The sequence below is a fragment of the Bos indicus genome, chromosome 13 (assembly GCF_029378745.1).
Source record: "Bos indicus isolate NIAB-ARS_2022 breed Sahiwal x Tharparkar chromosome 13, NIAB-ARS_B.indTharparkar_mat_pri_1.0, whole genome shotgun sequence".
NCBI classification, from domain to species: Eukaryota; Metazoa; Chordata; class Mammalia; order Artiodactyla; family Bovidae; genus Bos; species Bos indicus.
Window position 1 is genome coordinate 63,083,995 of NC_091772.1, and position 18,671 is coordinate 63,102,665.

The 18,671-nt window shown below is 37.6% G+C and overlaps 1 protein-coding gene across 6 annotated transcripts in view; it reads left to right on the plus strand.

The window, feature by feature from the left end:
• The window catches only part of CBFA2T2 (CBFA2/RUNX1 partner transcriptional co-repressor 2), a 144,007-nt gene that overhangs the window by 97,533 nt on the left and 27,803 nt on the right, over positions 1 to 18,671 (plus strand). For all 6 annotated transcript variants that reach the window (XR_011570193.1, XM_019972271.2, XM_070801518.1 and 3 more), the window contains exons 2-4: positions 493 to 636; positions 3,348 to 3,589; positions 15,309 to 15,398. Coding sequence is in view for 5 of the 6 variants with exons in the window: in XM_019972271.2 (XP_019827830.2) it covers positions 493 to 636; positions 3,348 to 3,589; positions 15,309 to 15,398 (476 nt within the window). In the remaining variant the exon portion in view is untranslated. The remainder of the gene's footprint in view (positions 1 to 492; positions 637 to 3,347; positions 3,590 to 15,308; positions 15,399 to 18,671) is intronic.

Genomic DNA, 18,671 nt, shown 5'->3' on the forward strand with positions numbered 1-18,671 from the left:
ACTCCTCATCTTCAAGGCTTTCGTCTGCTTTGCAAAACTTGATCCACCCCCGCACTGTGTGTTCATTAATTTAAGAATGTATTCCACTGCTGCTGCTGCTAAGTTACTTCAGTCATGTCCGACTCTTTGTGACCCCATAGACGGCAGCCCATCAGGCTCCTCCCCCGTCCCTGGGATTCTTCAGGCAAGAACACTGGAGTGGGTTGCCATTTCCTTCTCCAATGCATGAAAGTGAAAAGTGAAATGAAGTCGCTCAGTCGTGTCCGACTCTTAGCGACCCCATGGACTGCAGCCAACCAGGCTCCTCCATCCATGGGATTTTCCAGGCAAGAGTACTGGAGTGGGGTGCCATTGTATTCCACTATCAAACAGCAAATTTCAACAATGCAAAAATGGCAATTACATTTGCACCAACATAATATTTCAGATTGTTGTCACTGTTTTTATTATTTTATAGAAAATTCTGACTTCCATTCCTTTTATTCTTTACAGTGGGTGCTGACAAAAGGGTGCCAGCGATGCCTGGATCTCCTGTGGAAGTGAAGATACAGTCAAGATCCTCCCCTCCCACCATGCCGCCCCTTCCACCAATAAATCCCGGAGGACCCAGGCCTGTGTCGTTCACTCCTACAGCACGTGAGACCTCTTAGTTGCTTGGGTTTGTGGTTTACAGTGACGTTTGGATCTAAATGAATGTCATTAAGTCTTCTATATTCACTGCTCAACATTTTCTTAATGGCTATTAACAATACACACATATATTTGGTTGTTTCTTTTTCCCTCAGAGAATAGTACATAACTCTTTCAGGTACTTGGAAATTTAGTAGTATAAATATTTTGTTTTCATATTTTTGACTTAAAAGTATCTATTTTAATTTCTTTGACTCTAAAAGGATGAATTTTCAATTATTATACTGGTTCATAGGATTCAAAGTAAATTTTATAAAATTATTGAACTACTCCACGAGTGTCATGGTAAGGTTTTTTTACAAAAGAAAATGATTGTTTTATTAGTTTAGTAGGGCTGCTTTAACAAAATTCCAAAGACTGGGTGATTTAAACGACAGAAACTTATTTTTTCACAGGTCTGGAGGTTAGAGGTCTAAGATCAAGATGTCAGCAGATTGGTTTTTTCAGAGGCTCTCTCTCTCTGTCTTGAAGAGAGCTGCCTTCTTGCTCTGTCATCTCCTACCCTTTCCTTGTGCGTGTGCATCCTTGATGCTTCTTCCTCTTCTTACAATAGTCATGTTTGATTACGACCTAGGTTCATGACGTCATTTAACCTTTAAGGTCCCTGTCTCCAAATACAGTCACGTTCTAAGGTACTCTGGTGATCAGAACTTCAACACAGGAATTTGAGAGGGTGATATAATTTAGTCCATAACAATCCTATTAAGACAATAAATGTATAATAAGTTGCTCAGCCTTATTAGTCAAAAAGGAACTAAAACCAATGTAGTATTGTGTACACCCAAGAATGTTCAGAATGAAATAGAACATCAAGTCTTGGTGAGAGTATGTGTGAAGCAACTTGAACAATACATTGTTTATAAGAACGTTTTTTGGTACTATCTACTAAAGCTGAATTTCCCCAAACCCTGTAACAAATTTAGCCCTAAAACCTCAATTTTAAAAAGAAGATTTAATTATTTATAGTCCCAAAACATTTGAAGTTAAGTAACTGGCAACTGGAGCAATTTGAGCCAGAATTTATGATATGAAGTTTGGTATCTTTTCCCCTTAATTTCTGTAATTTTATCTCACAGTTAAACAGCCTTAGATAAAGGTAGTGTCTTTGAAGTGAAGCAGATTTAAATCTAGACTATCATTCAGATTTCAAGATACACACTGTAGAATTGTATGTGTATCTGTATGTGTAACTAAATTGAGCCCTTTTGACCTCCATACTTGACTGTTTAGGGGTGAATATGTGTTATTTCAGAAAATGTGATCATGCCAAGTAAGTATCAGAGTGGCCAAAAGCATGGTAATGTATTATATTTATGAGTTGCTTCAAAAGAGGGCAGCTCTCCAGTAGCAGTGGGCCTTTCTGTGAACACCTTTGCAGCTAATTTTCTGAATTGCTGAGGTTGAGTGTTAAACCTTCCTTGCCAGTAGTAGCTCTAATGTCCTTTCCTGGAAGACAGTAGGAAGATCACCATCTTTTTTCTCAGCCTGTTAACCCTCTATGCAGTGAGCGTTTTAGCAACATTTTAATATATGCTTTGATAGCTAATTATGATATACACAGATGTATATTTATCAAGAATTGGACAGTCTTTCAAGGCAGTGCAAATATAGCAAGAACTAAGTATAATTTGGTAAGTAAAATAAGGGGCACATGTACATAGCACAGAAAAGTTATGAAATCTAGTAGGAGCAACATGCATGCGTGCTGAGTCGCTTTTGTTATGTCCAGCTCTTTGCGACCTCATGGACTGTAGCCTGCCAGGCTCCTCTGTCACACAGTCTGTCAAATAATGCTTCTTAATACAGGTGATGTGTTTTTAGACATTGTTTTCTTTTGCTAAATTTTCAGGCCTGGAAATGACTAAATAAAAATCTATTGACACTTAGGCATATTTATTTCATTCATCAGGGAAGAAGGGACTTTGCCTCCAAGACCATAGCTCTAGAGCTGTGTTCCAGATTAAAACTACAAGAAATCAGTGTTCAGAACAATGGGCAAATAGGAAAACTAATTAATCACATATATTATCATTAGAGCAGAAATATAGAATGGAAGTATCCCATATGGTATCTAGAAGACGCTTGGCACTATCAAGGCAGAGAAAAACAGATTTTGATGAACGTGAATATTCTGAATGGTCAAAGAGATACATATATATCTCATTGTAGGAATAAATCAATAAACCTATGGGGTAGGAAAAAAAATATCATATTAACGCAACTCTCTGCTTTCTGATAATCTTGTTCAAATGCTATATATTTAATTGACCGCTTTGCTTCTTTGGGAGTCTGAAGTTGGGATCAATGTCCTGTTGGAAATAGATTCTACCAGATTCTGCTCATGCAACCCACTGCAAGAAGTCTTAAAAGCTACCCTTCCTCCCCACCCCCAACACCTGCAGAAGTTAGATGTCCCTTCTCTTTGCTCTTGTGGCTCTCAACACTCCTCTCAACATGTCTATGTTACTCTGTTAACCGTTTTTTATCAGGCAGTCTGTCTCATTGTAAAGCAGTGTTGTTGAGGGCTGAATCAGTGTCTTCTATATGCTTTTATCATGTGAATTACAAAATTCAAATCAATAAATGAAAGAGAATGCAAAAATAAGAAATTAACAGGGATCATTGTGATTTGCACTTAAACCAAGTTTTTCTTTTAGTGAGCAATGGCATCAACCATTCTCCTCCTACCCTTAACGGCGCCCCATCACCACCACAAAGATTCAGCAATGGTCCTGCCTCTTCCACATCATCTGCACTAACTAACCAACAGTTGCCAGCCACTTGTGGTGCTCGGCAGCTCAGCAAGTTGAAACGCTTCCTCACCACTCTGCAGCAGTTTGGCAATGACATCTCACCTGAGATTGGGGAGAAGGTGCGGACTCTTGTTCTAGCGCTGGTGGTAAGTACGGCATCACTGTCAATGACTGCTTTGAGTATGTGGCTCAGAACTGAAGCCAGCAGAGAAATTTGCGCATACTTCTCCTCATTCCCAAACTTGTAGCAGTGTGGTAAATTCTACAGTCTAGATTAATTTGTAGAATAGTATTGAATCATGGATTTCAGTTGTGGATAATGTTTATCAATTTAATTCCTTTAAGCAACTTTGAATTTGTCTTAAAACTAAGTTTCAAGAGATCCACTGAGGTTCCACTAAGTTTTGTTACTTAATAATATATTCAGTGCCTGGTGCATTGTTTCCTCATACAAATACAGTTTCTTTAGGATTTTCAAGGTACACATAATTTTTTTTTTGCCTATACTGAGGGACGAATCCATACTATAAGTTAGAGATTTTCTTACATTGACACCTGGGAGGGTTCAACTCTCAGTATATGTAAGAGAAGAGCTACCAGTTCTTAATGTTTGTAAATTGAATTCCTCAAGATTTACCTCAACTAAAAGCACACTGTGCTCCTGCATATTAGCCTCTTATGTAATAAAGATGATTCACACAACTTGGCAGTTCTCAAAGTGTAATTAGTGAGCCCTTGGATTTCTCAAGACCCTTTCAGGAAGCCCAGGAGGTCAAAAGCATTTTCATAATAATATTAAAGTATTACTTACGTTTCGACTCTTAATTCTCTCATGACTGTTCAATGAAATTTTCTAGAGATTATATGATGTAGGATATTGCAACACATTAAATGCGGAAGAATCCAGCTCTCTTTTATTAAGTTATGTAGCAGAGAGGTTTGTATATCTGTATTATACATAATAGTGTGTATCTGTAAACCCCAAATTCTTAATCTGTCCCTCTCCCACTTTCCTCTTTGGTAGACATAGTTTTTAATCATAAACAGATATTGGATTTTATCAGAAGCTTTTTCTGAGTCTATTGAGATGATAATATGGTTTTTATTCTTAAGTTTGTTAATGTCATGTATTACATTGATTGATTTCTGATTATTCATGGTGTATAATCCTTTTAAAGTATTGTTGGAATTGGTTTGCTAGTATTGTTGAGGATTTTTCCATCTATGTTCATCAGTGGTATTAACCTGTAGTTTTCTTTTTTTGTAATATCTTTATCAGGGTGATTGTCACCTAATAGAATGAGTTTGGAAGTATTCGCCCCTCTGCAAGTTTTTGAATAGTTTCAGGAGGATATGTGTTAACTCTTCTCTAAATGTTTGGTATAATTCACCTGTGAAGCCACCTGGTCCTGAACTTTTGTTTGTTGGGAGTTTTTTAATTACGTATTTAATTTCATTACTGGTAATTGGCCCACTCATATTTTCTATTTCTCCATAGTTCACATGGCAGATTGTATGTTTCTAAAAGTTTGTCCATTTCTTCTAGGTTGTCCCTTTTGTTGGCATATAGTTGCTCCTAATAGTCTCTTACAGCCTTTCATTTTTCTGTGGTATTGGTTGTAACTTCTGCTTTTTCATTTCTTATTTTATTGATTTGTGCCACCTCTTTTTTTATTAATCTGACTAAAGGTTTATCAGTTTTATTTATCTTTTCAAAGAACCAGTTCTTAGTTTCATTGATCATTTTTTAAAATCTCCACTTCATTTATTTCTGCTCTGATCTTTATGCTATTTTCCTTCTGCTAGCTTTGGGATTTGTTTTTTCTTCATTCTCTAGCTGCTTTAGGTGTAAGCTTAGGTTGTTTATTTGAGATTTTTCATATTACCTGAGGTAAATTAGTATCACTGTAAACTTCCCTCTTAGAACTGCTTTTGCTGCAACCCATAGGTTTTGGGGTGTCATATTTTTATTTGTCTCCAGGTATTTTTTTTTAATTTCCTCTTCGATTTCTTCAGTGATCCATTGGTTGTTTAGTAGCATATTGTTTAACCTCTGTGTGTTTGTGTTTTAAAAGATACTTGATATGATTTCAGTTTTCTGATGCTTTAATTGCCCAGCATGTGATCTGTCCTGCAGAATGTTCCATTAGCACTTGAAAAGAGTGAGTATCCTGCTGCTTTCAGATGGAATGCCCTATAAATATCAATTAAGTCCATCTGGTATAATTTGTCACTTAAGACCTGTATTTCCTTATTGATTTTCTGTCTGGGTGATATGTTCATTGATTAAACAGAGTATTAAGGTTCTTTGTGTCTGTTAACATTTGCCTTTATATTGCTCCTGTGTTGGGTGCATATATATATTACAATTGTTCTGTCTTCTTGGGTTGATTCTTTGATCATTATATTTGGTGGGTTTTTTTTTTGGTCGGGGGGAGAGAGGTTCGGCCATGCCACTCAGCTTGTGGAATCTTAGTTCCCCGACCAGAAATTGAACCTGAGCCCTCGACAGTGAGAGCATGGTATCCTAACCACTGGACCACTAGGTAATTCCCAGTCACAGTCTTTAAAGTCTATTTTGTCTGATATGAGTATTGCCACTCTGACTTTATTTTGATTTCTATTTGCTTGGAATACCTTTTCCCATCTCCTCTCCTTCAGTCTATATGTGTCTCGAGATCTGACACATACCTCATGCTCAGTCACTTAGTCCTATCTGACTGTACGCAACCCTTTGGACTGTAGCCCGCCAGGCTTAGGCAGCATATATATGGGTCCTGTTTTTGTGTCCATTCAGCCAGTCTGTCCTTTGGTTGGAGCACTTAGTTCATTTACATTTAAGGTAATTATCAGTATATATGCTTATATTGCCATTTTGTTCATTGTTTTTTGGATTTGTATTTTAGGTCCTTTTTTTCCTTTCTTCTTTTGTTCTCTTCTGTGATTTGATGACTATCTTTGCTGTTGTGTTTGAATTCCTTTTTTGTGTGTAGATATATTACAGATTTTTGTTTTGCAGTTACCATTAGGTTTTTGTATAGTGGTCTCTCTCTCTCTCTCTCTATATATATATGCACATGCTTGTTGTAAGTTGCTGATTTCTTTCAGAAGAGTTTTAGATACTCTGCATTTTGTACTCTGCTCCCCTCATGATTACTGTTTTGGGTTTTATATTTTACATCTAATTGTTTTATGTGTCCCTTAACTGCTTATTGTGGATATGGAAATGTTGCTACTTTAGTCTGCCCCACCCTCCAGGAGCTTTGTGTATGGATGATTTCTTGCCTTTATTTATATTTGCCTTTACCAGTAAGCTTTTCCATTTCCTAATTTTTTCATCACTTTAAGTGTATTGTGCCACTCCTCTTTTTTTAGCAGTTTTTGCTAAAAAATCAGCTGATAAGATAGCCTTACTGGAGTTCCTTTGTATGTTATTTGTTACTTTTCCCTTATTGCTTTTAATATTCTCTGTTTATCTTTAATTTTTGTCATTTTGTTTACAAATGTGTCTTGGTGTGTTTTTCTGTAGATTAATCCTGTATAGGACAGTGCTTCCTGGGCTTCCAGGTTAAAGAAGTTTCCAGCTATCAACTCTTAATATTTTCTCAGTCTCTTTCTCTTTCTTCTCCTTCGGTGTCCCCTATAATGCAAACATTACCGCACTTGATGTTGTTCTAGAGGTCTCTTACACTGTCTCCATTTCTGTTCATTCTTTTTTCTGTTTGGTAGCAGTGATTTCCATACTTTGTCATTCAGCTCATTTATCGATAATTCTACCTCATTTAGTCTACTATTGATTCCTTTTAGTGAATTTTTCATTTCAGTTATTGTATTCTTCACCTCTTTTGGGTTGTTTTTTATTATTTTCTAATTGTTTCTTGAAAAGTTCTGCTTTATTCTTCTGTGTATCCATTTTCCTCCCAAATTCTTTGATCATCTTTACAGTCATTATTCTGAACTCTTTCTTGGGTGGATTGCCTATCTCTACATCACCTGTTCTCCTGGGGTTTTATTTTGTTCCTTTGTCTGAAACATTCTTCTGTTGCCTCATTTTGTCTACGTTTCTATTTGTATTTTTTTGTATGTGGTAGGTTAGTTACATTTCCTGATTCTGGAGAAGTAGCTCTCTGTAGGAGATATCCTATGCATCCCAGGAGTGCACTCCCCTCTCGTCATCCAAGGAACAGGGGCCAACTGTTCTACGGTAGTGTCTGGCATGCATTTGCAGACTTGGTTTTTATTTCCTTACAAAAGTTTGTATCCATAACAATTGTTTTTACTTCTCAGTTTTATTTTCAGAGATAGTGATTATTGATAGATGTAACCCACAATAATTAGAGGGTTTACGAGACTATAAAAGTTTATGAACTGCTGCTTTAAAACATTACTCAGTATTGTGTAGAAGAAACCACTTTCATACAAGGCAAAATGTAATAAATGACTTCTTTATCATGCGAGATTCTGTCCCTGTTGTTTTGTACAACTGTGGTTATTAGTGGTGGTTCATTATCATTGCTGTATAATGTTTCATTGTAGAAATATACCACAATTTATACTGTATAAAAATATTTATTTTGGGCTGTGTCGGGTTGTCGTTACTGCACAAGGACTTCTTTAGTTTCAGCAGGTGGAGACTACTCTGTATCTGCAATTCATGGGCTTCTCATTGCTGTGATTTCTCTTGTTGCAGAACATGGGGTCTAGAGCAAGGCTTTCAGTGGTTGTCTTGCACAGGCTTAGTTGCTCTGCAGCATGTAGAATCTTCCTGGACCATGAATCGAACCTGTGTCCCCTGCATTGGCAGCTTAACCACAGTTTATAGTTTTCAATGGACATTTGAGTTTCTTACATTTTGAGGCAGCATCATAGGTCCCCCAACACCACTCCCACGTTTTGAGATTTGCTAGAATTCTCGGGATTTGGCATATTGTTGTGCCCAGAGCTGAGATTTAATACAGAAATATAATAAGAATACGCAGCTGGATCAGAAAGGTGAGACACAGTCAGGATCTGGAGGAATCCATGTGTAGGCTTCCTTTTTCCCCTGTATCCCATCTGTGAAGATAACAGCAGCATATGTGTGATGTTTCTACCCAAGGAACCCCATTAAACACTCGATGAGTGGGCACATAGGCACTCTGTGCAGCATGTATGAAACTCCAGACTCCTAGAAGGAAAGTTAGTGTTGAGCATAAATCAGAGCTTGTAAAAATAGTACTGTCATCCATTGAGGGAAGGTGTTTTTGTTTCTTTGTTTGGGGTGACGGGGGGTCTGTTTATTGGTCAGATTTTAGAGTACCATGGAAAAGTCTTTCTGACTCTAGACTAATAAAATTTACCTTAAATGTCAAAATGAGTTTGAACATAATTGGAAGCAAAGTAGACATCAGAATTTGTCTGATGCCATTTCCAGCAGCAAATTACTTTAAGTAGCATCTGCTTAATTTCAAGAGTAAAAGGAAAAAATGACAGCTCATTTGCACATGCATGCACACACAAAACGAATTTTTTCCAGCTATGAGCTATGAAAATATACGTTTTGTTTGTTTGTTTGGAGTCTCTATCTCAAGGAGAGCAGAGAAGACTTGAAGAGAAAACATCTTGAGGATACAGTGGAGTGGTTTGCTAGTCCTCGACAGTGAAAGTGTTAGTTGCTCAGTCATGTCCGAATTTGCAAATCTATCAACTGCAGCCTGCCAAGCTCCTCTGTTCATGGGATTCTCCAGGCAAGAGTACTGGCGTAGGGTGCCATTCCCTTCTCTAGGGGATCTTCCCGACACAGAGATCGAAACTAGGTCTCCTGAATTGCGGGTAGATTCTTTACCATCTGAGCCAAACGTAGATATAGCCAATTGTCTCTTTTAAATGGTTGTGCTTGGGTTAAAGTTTCGTTTTTTTTCTCTTTCAGATTTTTTAATTGTTTGATCATGAGGTGGTAAGATACACATAGCACAAAATTTACCACCTTAACTGTTTTTTTCATCTTAACCATTTTTAAGTGCACAGTTCACTGGTACTAAATATACTCATTGTTGTGCAACATCAACCACCATCTACCTTCAGAAGTTTTTTTATCTTTTGGAACTGTAACTTGTGCCCTTAAGCAATGATTCCCTGTTTCATTCTTTCCTCAGCTCTGTCAGCCATCATTCTACTTGACTACTCTAGGTACCTCATATTAGTGAAAGCACAGTATTTATCTTTTTGTGGCCGGCTTATTTCAGTTATATAATATTGTCAAGGTTCACCCTATTAGTCTAGAGTCATGTTGTAGCATGTCTTACAATTTTCTCCCTGTTATGAGTTAATACTTCATTATACACACACTCACACACATACACACTATGTTTTGCTTATGCCTTCATCCATTGATGAATACTTGAGATGCTTTCACTTTTTCAGTTATGAAAAGTTTTGTATCAGTGTAGGAAATTATAAGTTCCTAGACACCAGTCAGTGCCCCAACATTGCAAGCAGGCTTTCCTAAGGTTAGCAATTGTTGACCAACTATATTGTCTATTCTGTACAAAGGCCATTGTAAATAATGAGCATTTTTATGTATAGTACATGTATGCAAGCATTGCACTGAACAGTGGAATTGTGATTTCATAGGCTATGCTAAGTCACTCCAGTGACTTAGCCCACTCTGTGCGACCCCATAGACGGCAGCCCAACAGGCTCCCCCGTCCCTGGGATTCTCCAGGCAAGAACACTGGAGTGGGTTGCCATTTCCTTCTCCAATGCATGGAAGTAAAAAGTGAAAGGGAAGTCGCTCAGTTGTGTCCAACTCTTAGCGACCCCATAGACTGCAGCCTACCAGGCTCCTCCATCCAGGGGATTTTCCAGGCAAGAATCATAGGGTATACATGTATGTAAATTTAGTATATAAGGCCAAATTGTTTTTCCAAGTTTATGCCAGTTTATATTCTCACATATTGAGATTTTCACTGAGATCAACATCTTGGGGCTTCCCTGGTGGCTCAGTGGTAAAGAATCTACCTGCCCAGTGTAGGAGAGTCGGGTTCAATCCCTAATCTGGGACAGTCCCACACACTGCAGAGCAGTTAAGCCCATGTGTCACAACTATTGCACATATGCCTTGGAGCCTGGGAGCCACAACGTGGCACCCACGTACCACAGCAGCTGAAGCTGGTACATCCTAGAGCCTGTGCTCCACAAGAGAAGCCACTGCAATGAGAAGCCTGTGTACTGCAACTAGAGAATAGCCCCCACTCGCTGCAACCGGAGAAAAGCCCACACAGCAACAAAGACCCAGAATAGCCAAAACTAGATAGATAGATAAATAAAAATAAATAAGCTTATTTAAAAAAAAAAAAAGATCAGCATTTTATGCAGACATAGGCAAATGGATTTGTGGACACAGTGGGGGAAGAAGAGGGTGGGACAAATTTAGTAGCATCGAAATACATACGTTACCATGTGTAAAATAGATAGCTAGTGGGATATTGCTGTATAACACAGGGTGCTCAGCCTGCTGCTCTGTGAAAACCTAGAGGGGTAGGATGGCGGGGGTGGGGAGAGAGCCTCAAGGGTTAGAGGATATATATCTGCTTATGGCTGATTCACATTGTCGGACATTAGAAACCAATACAAGATTATAATGCAGTTATCCTCTAATTAAAATAGATTTTTAAAAAGATGAGTGTCTTAGTCCTTTTGGGCTTTTATAATAGAGTATTAAAGAATAGGTGGCTTATAAACAACAAATATTCATTTCTCACAGCTCTCAAGGTTGGTAAGTTCAAGATCAAAGTTCAGCATATTAGGTGTCTGGTGAGAGCCCACTTCCTGGTTCATAGATGGTCTTCTCACTGTGTCCTCACAGGGCGGAAGAGGCAAGAGAGCTTTCTGGGATCTTTTTTATAAGAGCTCTAATGCCATTCATTAGGGTTCTGTCCTCCTGACCTAGTCATCTCCCAAAGGCTGTGCTTCCAAATATTGGAAATGAAGTTTCGGTGTAGAAATTTTGAGGGCTTACGGAAACATGTAATCTATAGTAATTGGTATTGAAACTATATTTGGAGACAAATGTTTGTTAAATTTAATATCTATTTGTTGTTAAAAAATGCACACCTAGCAGGAATTTCCTTAATCTGATGACAGTTGTATGTATAAACCGAAAACCTTCAGCAGACCTCTGCTTAATGGTGAAATTTCAAAAGCTTTCCCTCAGATAATAGGAACCAGATAGAAAGTCTATTCTCTGTAAACCTGAACATTATAGCCTAGTAAATAAGATATAAGGATTGGAAAAAGATAAACAAAACTGTCATTATTTGTAAATAAAATGATTGTCTTATGTATGTTGCATTTGAGCTTACCAGTCTGTTCTTTTTCCTGTCTTTTTTTTCCTTTTTCCCTTTTCTTTTTCTTTTTTTCTACCCTCTTGGTGAAAACTTGTCTAATTTGGTAGAAAATTAACACCTTTAGATTATTATATTTCCCCAATCCGTGAAAGCCTTATTTGATCTTCTATTTACGTAAGGAATGGTTAAGATTTTGGCAAGCATATATAAATGCACAGTCATTCCATGTGGAGAAAGCTTGCTTAGCACAGTCAGAAAAGATCACATAGGTAGCATAGCCAGAGTTTAGTTCACCTGTGTGCATTTGGTATTTCTGTTGTGTAAGAGGTAAGGTCCTGGTTGTCCTTAACTATACCAGGAAGCAAGGGTGGCAATTTCCACTGCAAGGTAAAGATAAATGTTTTCTACTCTGGCTACTTATCTGGAAAATACACATTCTGGAAGGTAGTTTATGCCTTAAACTAGACAGTTCCTTTGACTTCCCAGTATTTCTCCTTGACATTCATCCTAAGAAAATGACAACCAATGTGCACTAACAGTATTTATAAGGCCAAAAAAAATTAGAACCAGCTAAATGTTCTATAAATGCCTGAGTAAATGACAGTACCTCAGTTTAATGGAATATGATATGGTCATGTCCAGTCTGATTCAGAGATGTAAAAAAAAAGGTGTGTGTAAGTCACTCTGGTTGAGTCCGACTCTGCGAGTCGAACCTGGCTGCTCTGTCCGTGGAATTCTCCAGGCAAGAACTCTGGAGTATGTTGTCATTCCCTTCTCCAAGGGATCTTCCCAACCCAGGGATCAAACCCAGGTCTCCCACATTAGCAGGCAGATCCTTTACCATCTGAGCCACCAGGGAAGCTCCAACAGAAAGGTAAAGTATACCTATTCTTCCTGACAAATACAGCAAAAAAAAAAAAAAAAGAACAGTTACATAAAGCAAAATTAAGACTCTTGAAGATAGAAGAAAGCAGATTGGCTAGTGACCTTGAGACCCAAGGAAATACATAGCAGTGAGTTCCCTTGGTTTTATGCTTTCATCATATATCCTGGACTGTGGTCTGGAGAAATCAGTAACAAGGAAATGCTGATGAGCACAGACAAAAGCAAACCAAAAACCACCACCACAACAAACCCACCTTTTTCTAGCCAAAGGACTAGGAAAGGATCTTCCAAGTAAGGTAGAAAACTTTTAGAAAAAAATCACTCTATTGTAGTCGACCAGCTCAGGAAAAAAAAAATAATAATGTACAACCTTCCCTCTCCCATAAGAGACCTAGTGGGGAGTCTGAGCTCCCACCACTGCCCATCAGTAAGGAACCCCTCCTTCCTCTTCTGATCAACAGGTTGAGTGGGAAACTTGGGATTATACCGCAGCTGGCAGTTTCAGAGATTCTCCTGTTCTCAACGGCACAGTGATGGAGGATGCCTCAAAAACAGTTTTTTGACAGGGGTTTTGAGTCAGCCATCATAAAAATGCTTCAGTGAGCAGTTACACAAATGAAGAAATACAAAGGTCTCAGCAAGGACATAGAAGGTATAAAGTAGAACTAAATGCAAATTGGAGAACTGACAAATATAACGAAATTATAAAAATTCAGTGATGGACTCAACAATAGACTGGAAAGAATCAGTAAACTTGAAGCTAGAGCACTTGAAAAAACTACCCAGTCTATACAACATAGAGAAGTTAAAAAAAAATGAATAGAACCTTGGAGATTCGAAAGAGGTCTGAGTCATAGTAGGAGGAAAGAAAGAATGTGGGGCTAAAATAAAGGCTGAAAATATAACAAAAGACCTGTATCTATAGATTCAACAGCTGAGCAGACCTCAAACGAGACATCACATCTGAGGAATTCCCTCGTGGTCCAGTGGTTAGGAGTCCATGCTGTCACTGCTGAGCACCCTGGTTCAGTTCCTGGCTGGGGAACTAGAAAACCCCACAAGCTGCATGTCCTGTTCTTTGTGCCCCATGGACTGTAGCCCGCCAGGCTGCTCTGTCCATGGAATTCTCCAGGCAAGAACACTGGAGTGGGTTGCCATTTCCTTCTCCAGGGGACCTTCCTGACCCAGGGATTGAACATGGGTCTCACATATTGCAAGCAGATTCTTTACTGTCTGAGCCACCGGGGAGGCCCTTCTCTTATACTTAATTTTTGTTCCCTGATTGTCAGTAGATTTGGTTGCATTATATACCTGTCATTTACAAAATCAGGCACTCAGGTTTAAAAGGAATTTTTTTATATGAAATGGGATAAACTGTTCAAACATTTTCATTTAACCTGGTTAAATTTGATACATTCTTTTTTCTAAAGAAATATTTTAGTTTTTACTCAATATTGTATGCTATATTTGGAAAATCAAACATAATTTCACATCTAGAAATAACTACTGTTGTAATTTTCCTTCCAGATACTTAAAATATTATATAAATGTGTGTTTTTTTCAAAAATGTATTATTAGAATATACCTCTATGTTACTGGTTTTTCACTTAGTATATTATAGGTATCTTGCTTCATTTATGCATACAAATCTACCACCCTAAGTGTTCTAATGTATTATGCATTATAATAATGCATTATTAATAATTAATAATAAATGCATTATAATTTTTAATGCAGTATTGTGTTGGTGGACCTATATATTTTCCATCTCTTCTTATTAAGAAGCAATACTTTGCTGATGAATAATTTGTGCGGTACATGTTACGTCTTTGAACACTTGATGATTTTATATAAATAAATCCTTGAAGTTGTCATTGTTCTTTTAGGCAAGCAAGAATTCAGATTAATGTTTTGTTTTTAACTTAGTATGCTGTGTTTTAAGGAATTGAAGTAAAAATAAAAATGGTTTGTGAACTTTGAAGAAAATATTTGTATTGTTATATTCCTCTTAGAGAAGCTGAGAATCCTAGTTTAAAGAAAGACTTGAAAAAATACTGGGGAAATGCTGAAAAGTTTCCTGGGAATACTAAAATTTAGCTAGTGGAAGTCTGCTCACTTGGAGGTACTCTGATTTGTAAACTGACCACTTGAAGAGCACCTATTTTTGTTATTAACTTCCAGCTTAGAAGATTTAGGGAACTGATGCTAGGAGGTAGGCAGAACCAATGAAGAAATGAACTGAAGAAATGAGGCTCCAAGTCATTAAGTTGGTACTGTGGACTAATTTGGGAACTGTTCAACTGGAAACACTGTACCCTTGGTTACTTGTACCTAAGGTGACTTGTGATGAGCCCCTCAAGACAGGGGACCTCAGTGCCATTCTTCACGGGAGGAATGCAATGCCCTATTTTGCCTAGGCTGCTGAACCTTATGGGGAACTTACTAGATTTGGGACAGTTGAGAAGAAAATCAAAGAGGCTGGATTTCTTTCATAAAGGAAACAGAATCTGGTTAACTTTTGAGAGGGATCTGGGTTCACAATAGTGCTCTTGGAATTATCCTCATTATTTCAAAGGGCTCAGCACTGTCAGATTTATGTTAGGATAACACTGTCCAGTTTTTGAAGTTGAACAGTGTTATTTTCTTTTTTCAGAACTCAACAGTAACAATTGAAGAATTCCATTGCAAGCTCCAGGAGGCTACAAACTTTCCTCTTCGTCCTTTTGTTATTCCATTCCTCAAGGTAATTTTTATAACTACTGATTGTAAATTATCTTCAGCATTTCTTCAAAGCTGCTACTGATCCCTCTTCTACGATCTCCATCAGGGCAGCTTGCCACATTTTCATGTCTTTGTTTTATTGGAGGCTGCTAGAGAAAATGTGAGTGCCGTTTTCAGATAAGGTTCATGTTTGGTGAGATGAGAGTTGCAAAAGCCTTGAGTTGTGGTTTATATGCAGACACTGTTGATGACACACAGAAGGAGCAGGTGGGAGGTGGGGAACAGGAGTGGGTGGGCTAGAGGTGTATGCATGACACGGTGGTTGGGCTCTTGGCAGAAGAAGTAACTGAACACTCTCTTGGTTGTGGCCACCGGGTAAAGAGTGTGTGTTATCAGTGGAGGCTGTCAAAACAGAGGCCTTTGCAGTTAGGACTAATCCTGAGGGTATGTGGAAGAGCATGTGGGAAGTCATTATTTGCTTCTCTCTTCCCCCCATTTAGTCTAGTTTCTAATTATGTCCTCTGAAATTAATTGTCCTCTGGAACATACCTTTTGGGGACATTGTTTAAAATTATTGTGCATCCCTGATATGTGAGTCCGGGTTAAATTTACATATAAAAGATGACAATTTTATTTTGAATTAATTTTGTGCTCACAAAAAAGTTTTAAGATGGTACAGTAAAATTCAGATTCTCTGAATGTTAATATTTTATCACATCATTATTATTCTATAATTTTTTCCACAGAAATGTTTTGGAATAAGCTGCAAGCATGATACATATGAATACTTTAGTATAATTATCGAATCTAGAAAGTAACATTGATACAGTATTATCTATAGATCTTATTCATATTCACCAGATGTCCCACAAATGTCCTTTTTAGCAAAATGTCCTGATTTTTGGTCCCGCATCTAATTCAGGATCACATGTTGGATTACACTGTCATGTCTCCCTTCAGTTCATTTTAATCAGGAACAGCTTCTCAGTCTCTTATGATCTGGATTTTAAAGAGTGTGTGATTTTATAGCATATACTTCAATTTGGGTTTTTCTGATGGTGCTTTATGATTACAACAAGGTTATGCATTTATCACTGCATGCTGTCAGGAGACATAGATGTTCATTTGTGTCGTAATTGGTGGTGTTGATTTTGATTAGTTGGTAAAGGTGCTGTGCCACTGGTGCTATTTTTCCCTATTAAACAGTAATTTTTAAAAACAAGAGACACATTAATGCATATACATGTATTGATGAACCTGTTTGTAGAGAAGGAATGGAGGTGCACACGTAGAGAACACACTTGTGGACACAGTTGAAGGGAGAGAGTGGGACAAATGGAAAGAGTAGTGTTGATATATATACACTATCATGTTCAAAATAGATAGATGGTGGAGAGTTGCTGTATATCACAGGGCACCAAGCCTGATGCTCTGATGACCTCGAATTACAGCTGATTAGAGTGGTTATATAGCAGAAACCAGCACAACATGGTAAAGCAGTTTTCTTCCAATTAAATAATAAATTAAAAAAAGAACAAGTGATACTATAACTCATAAAGATGTTTAAAAACTGAACCTGTGTCTGTGACACAATTTGAATTGTATTTAATTCAACTCATTATTAATGAGGGAATCTATAAAGTGTTATAACCTGTTCAGGAGAGAAGCCAAAGAATATACATTATAGATCAGGATTGTTGCTAAGAATATGCAAACAGGGAATTCCCTGGCCGTCCAGTGGTTAGAGCTCTGCCCTTCCACACTGCAGGGGGCACAGTTTCGGTCCCTGGTCCAGAAATTATGATTCTGCATGCCACAAGGTGTGGCCAAAATAAAAAATGCAAACAAAAGTAAAATTGGCTGCTTCTACAGTGGGGCAAGGGAAAAGTCCCTAGAACCTTTGCTGCATGTAATTTTATGCACGTTCACAGACAGCAAGTTTTTGCATTGCCATCGAAAGGTTAAGTTGACAGTGTTATAAAATAGGTCAAAGGCAATGAAAGGCTAGGGTCAGACACCATTGTATTCTAGACCATGCACAGTTTGGAAACTAATGACCCGTATCCAGCCCACTACATGGTTTTACCAAGCGCTAGAAAGAAGAATGATTTTTACAGATGAACATTGGGATCGGTTTGATGATAGGAAATACTTATTTTCAACCCCAAATAAGCTAAAAATGTTATCCTCAGTCCGTCGCTAGCAAATGAATTTCATTCTTTTCATTAATAGTAGACTATTAACAAACAAAAAAAAACTGAACTCAAATTTTTTATATTTTGACTTTTGTCAATACAGTATTTGTGGAAATTTAATTTCTCCTTTATCACAATGTGAGTACTCACATAATATCAGTTCTTGTCTCGACAAAATAAATATGCCCCTGTACCTTCTTTATTTCCTAAGAAAATGTAATAGCATCAAAAGGTTGAGTCAACTTACTGAAGTACTGATTCTAGTGTTTGGGGTTTTTTAAATGAGAACGTTAGAGACACGCAAGGAAATGCACAGGTCTCCATGCACAGCCTGTGTTGGGCTCTTTTCTGATGGCATTGACGCCTTGGGCTCTCAGAGCCGTCTGGGATGCCTTTTTCAGCCTTGAAACAGCTGTGTGAGTTCTATCTTGGTCTCTTTTCTGTATATCAGAGCCAGTAGATAATTATTTCCCCCAAGACTCCAGAATCAGAGAGATTTGGGAAATTTGTGTTAATAGGAAACAATTAACATTTTAAAAAATTCATTAAAGGGCACATGTCATAAGCGTAGAGATCTAACATTGTATATTTTCCAGTTAAGTTTTTACAGTTGCTACAAGATTGAAGTTATAAAATAGAAAACTTTAAAAGTGTTTTATATCATCAAATTCTCTATTCTTAACTAGTTATTTTGGAAAACAGCATGAGGTAGGTTGTTCTGGCAGCTTTTTGGCTAGCATTTGGGTTTTTGTCAATTTATTTCTGCTTTAAAACAGTCACTAATTATGGTGCTTGCTAAATTAACTGTTGGTAAAGGGATGAGTACTTGCATGTATTAAACTCTCCTTTCACTTGCTCGTCTGTTTCCCTTGGGATAAAGGCTTATTATGAGCTCAGTCTGAGTTGTTTTAAAATTTGAGGGAAAATATAATTATTTTTTTAATTAAGTATGGGGAAAGTATATTTTATACATGAAGGACTTATAGTTAAGTTTAAAGGTGCACAGGGTTTTTTGTATGATTTGTCTCATTAGAGGTTTAAGTGTGAGGAGAAGGAAAAATAATCAGTACATCAAGAATTATCCTTTTACAAAATAAGGG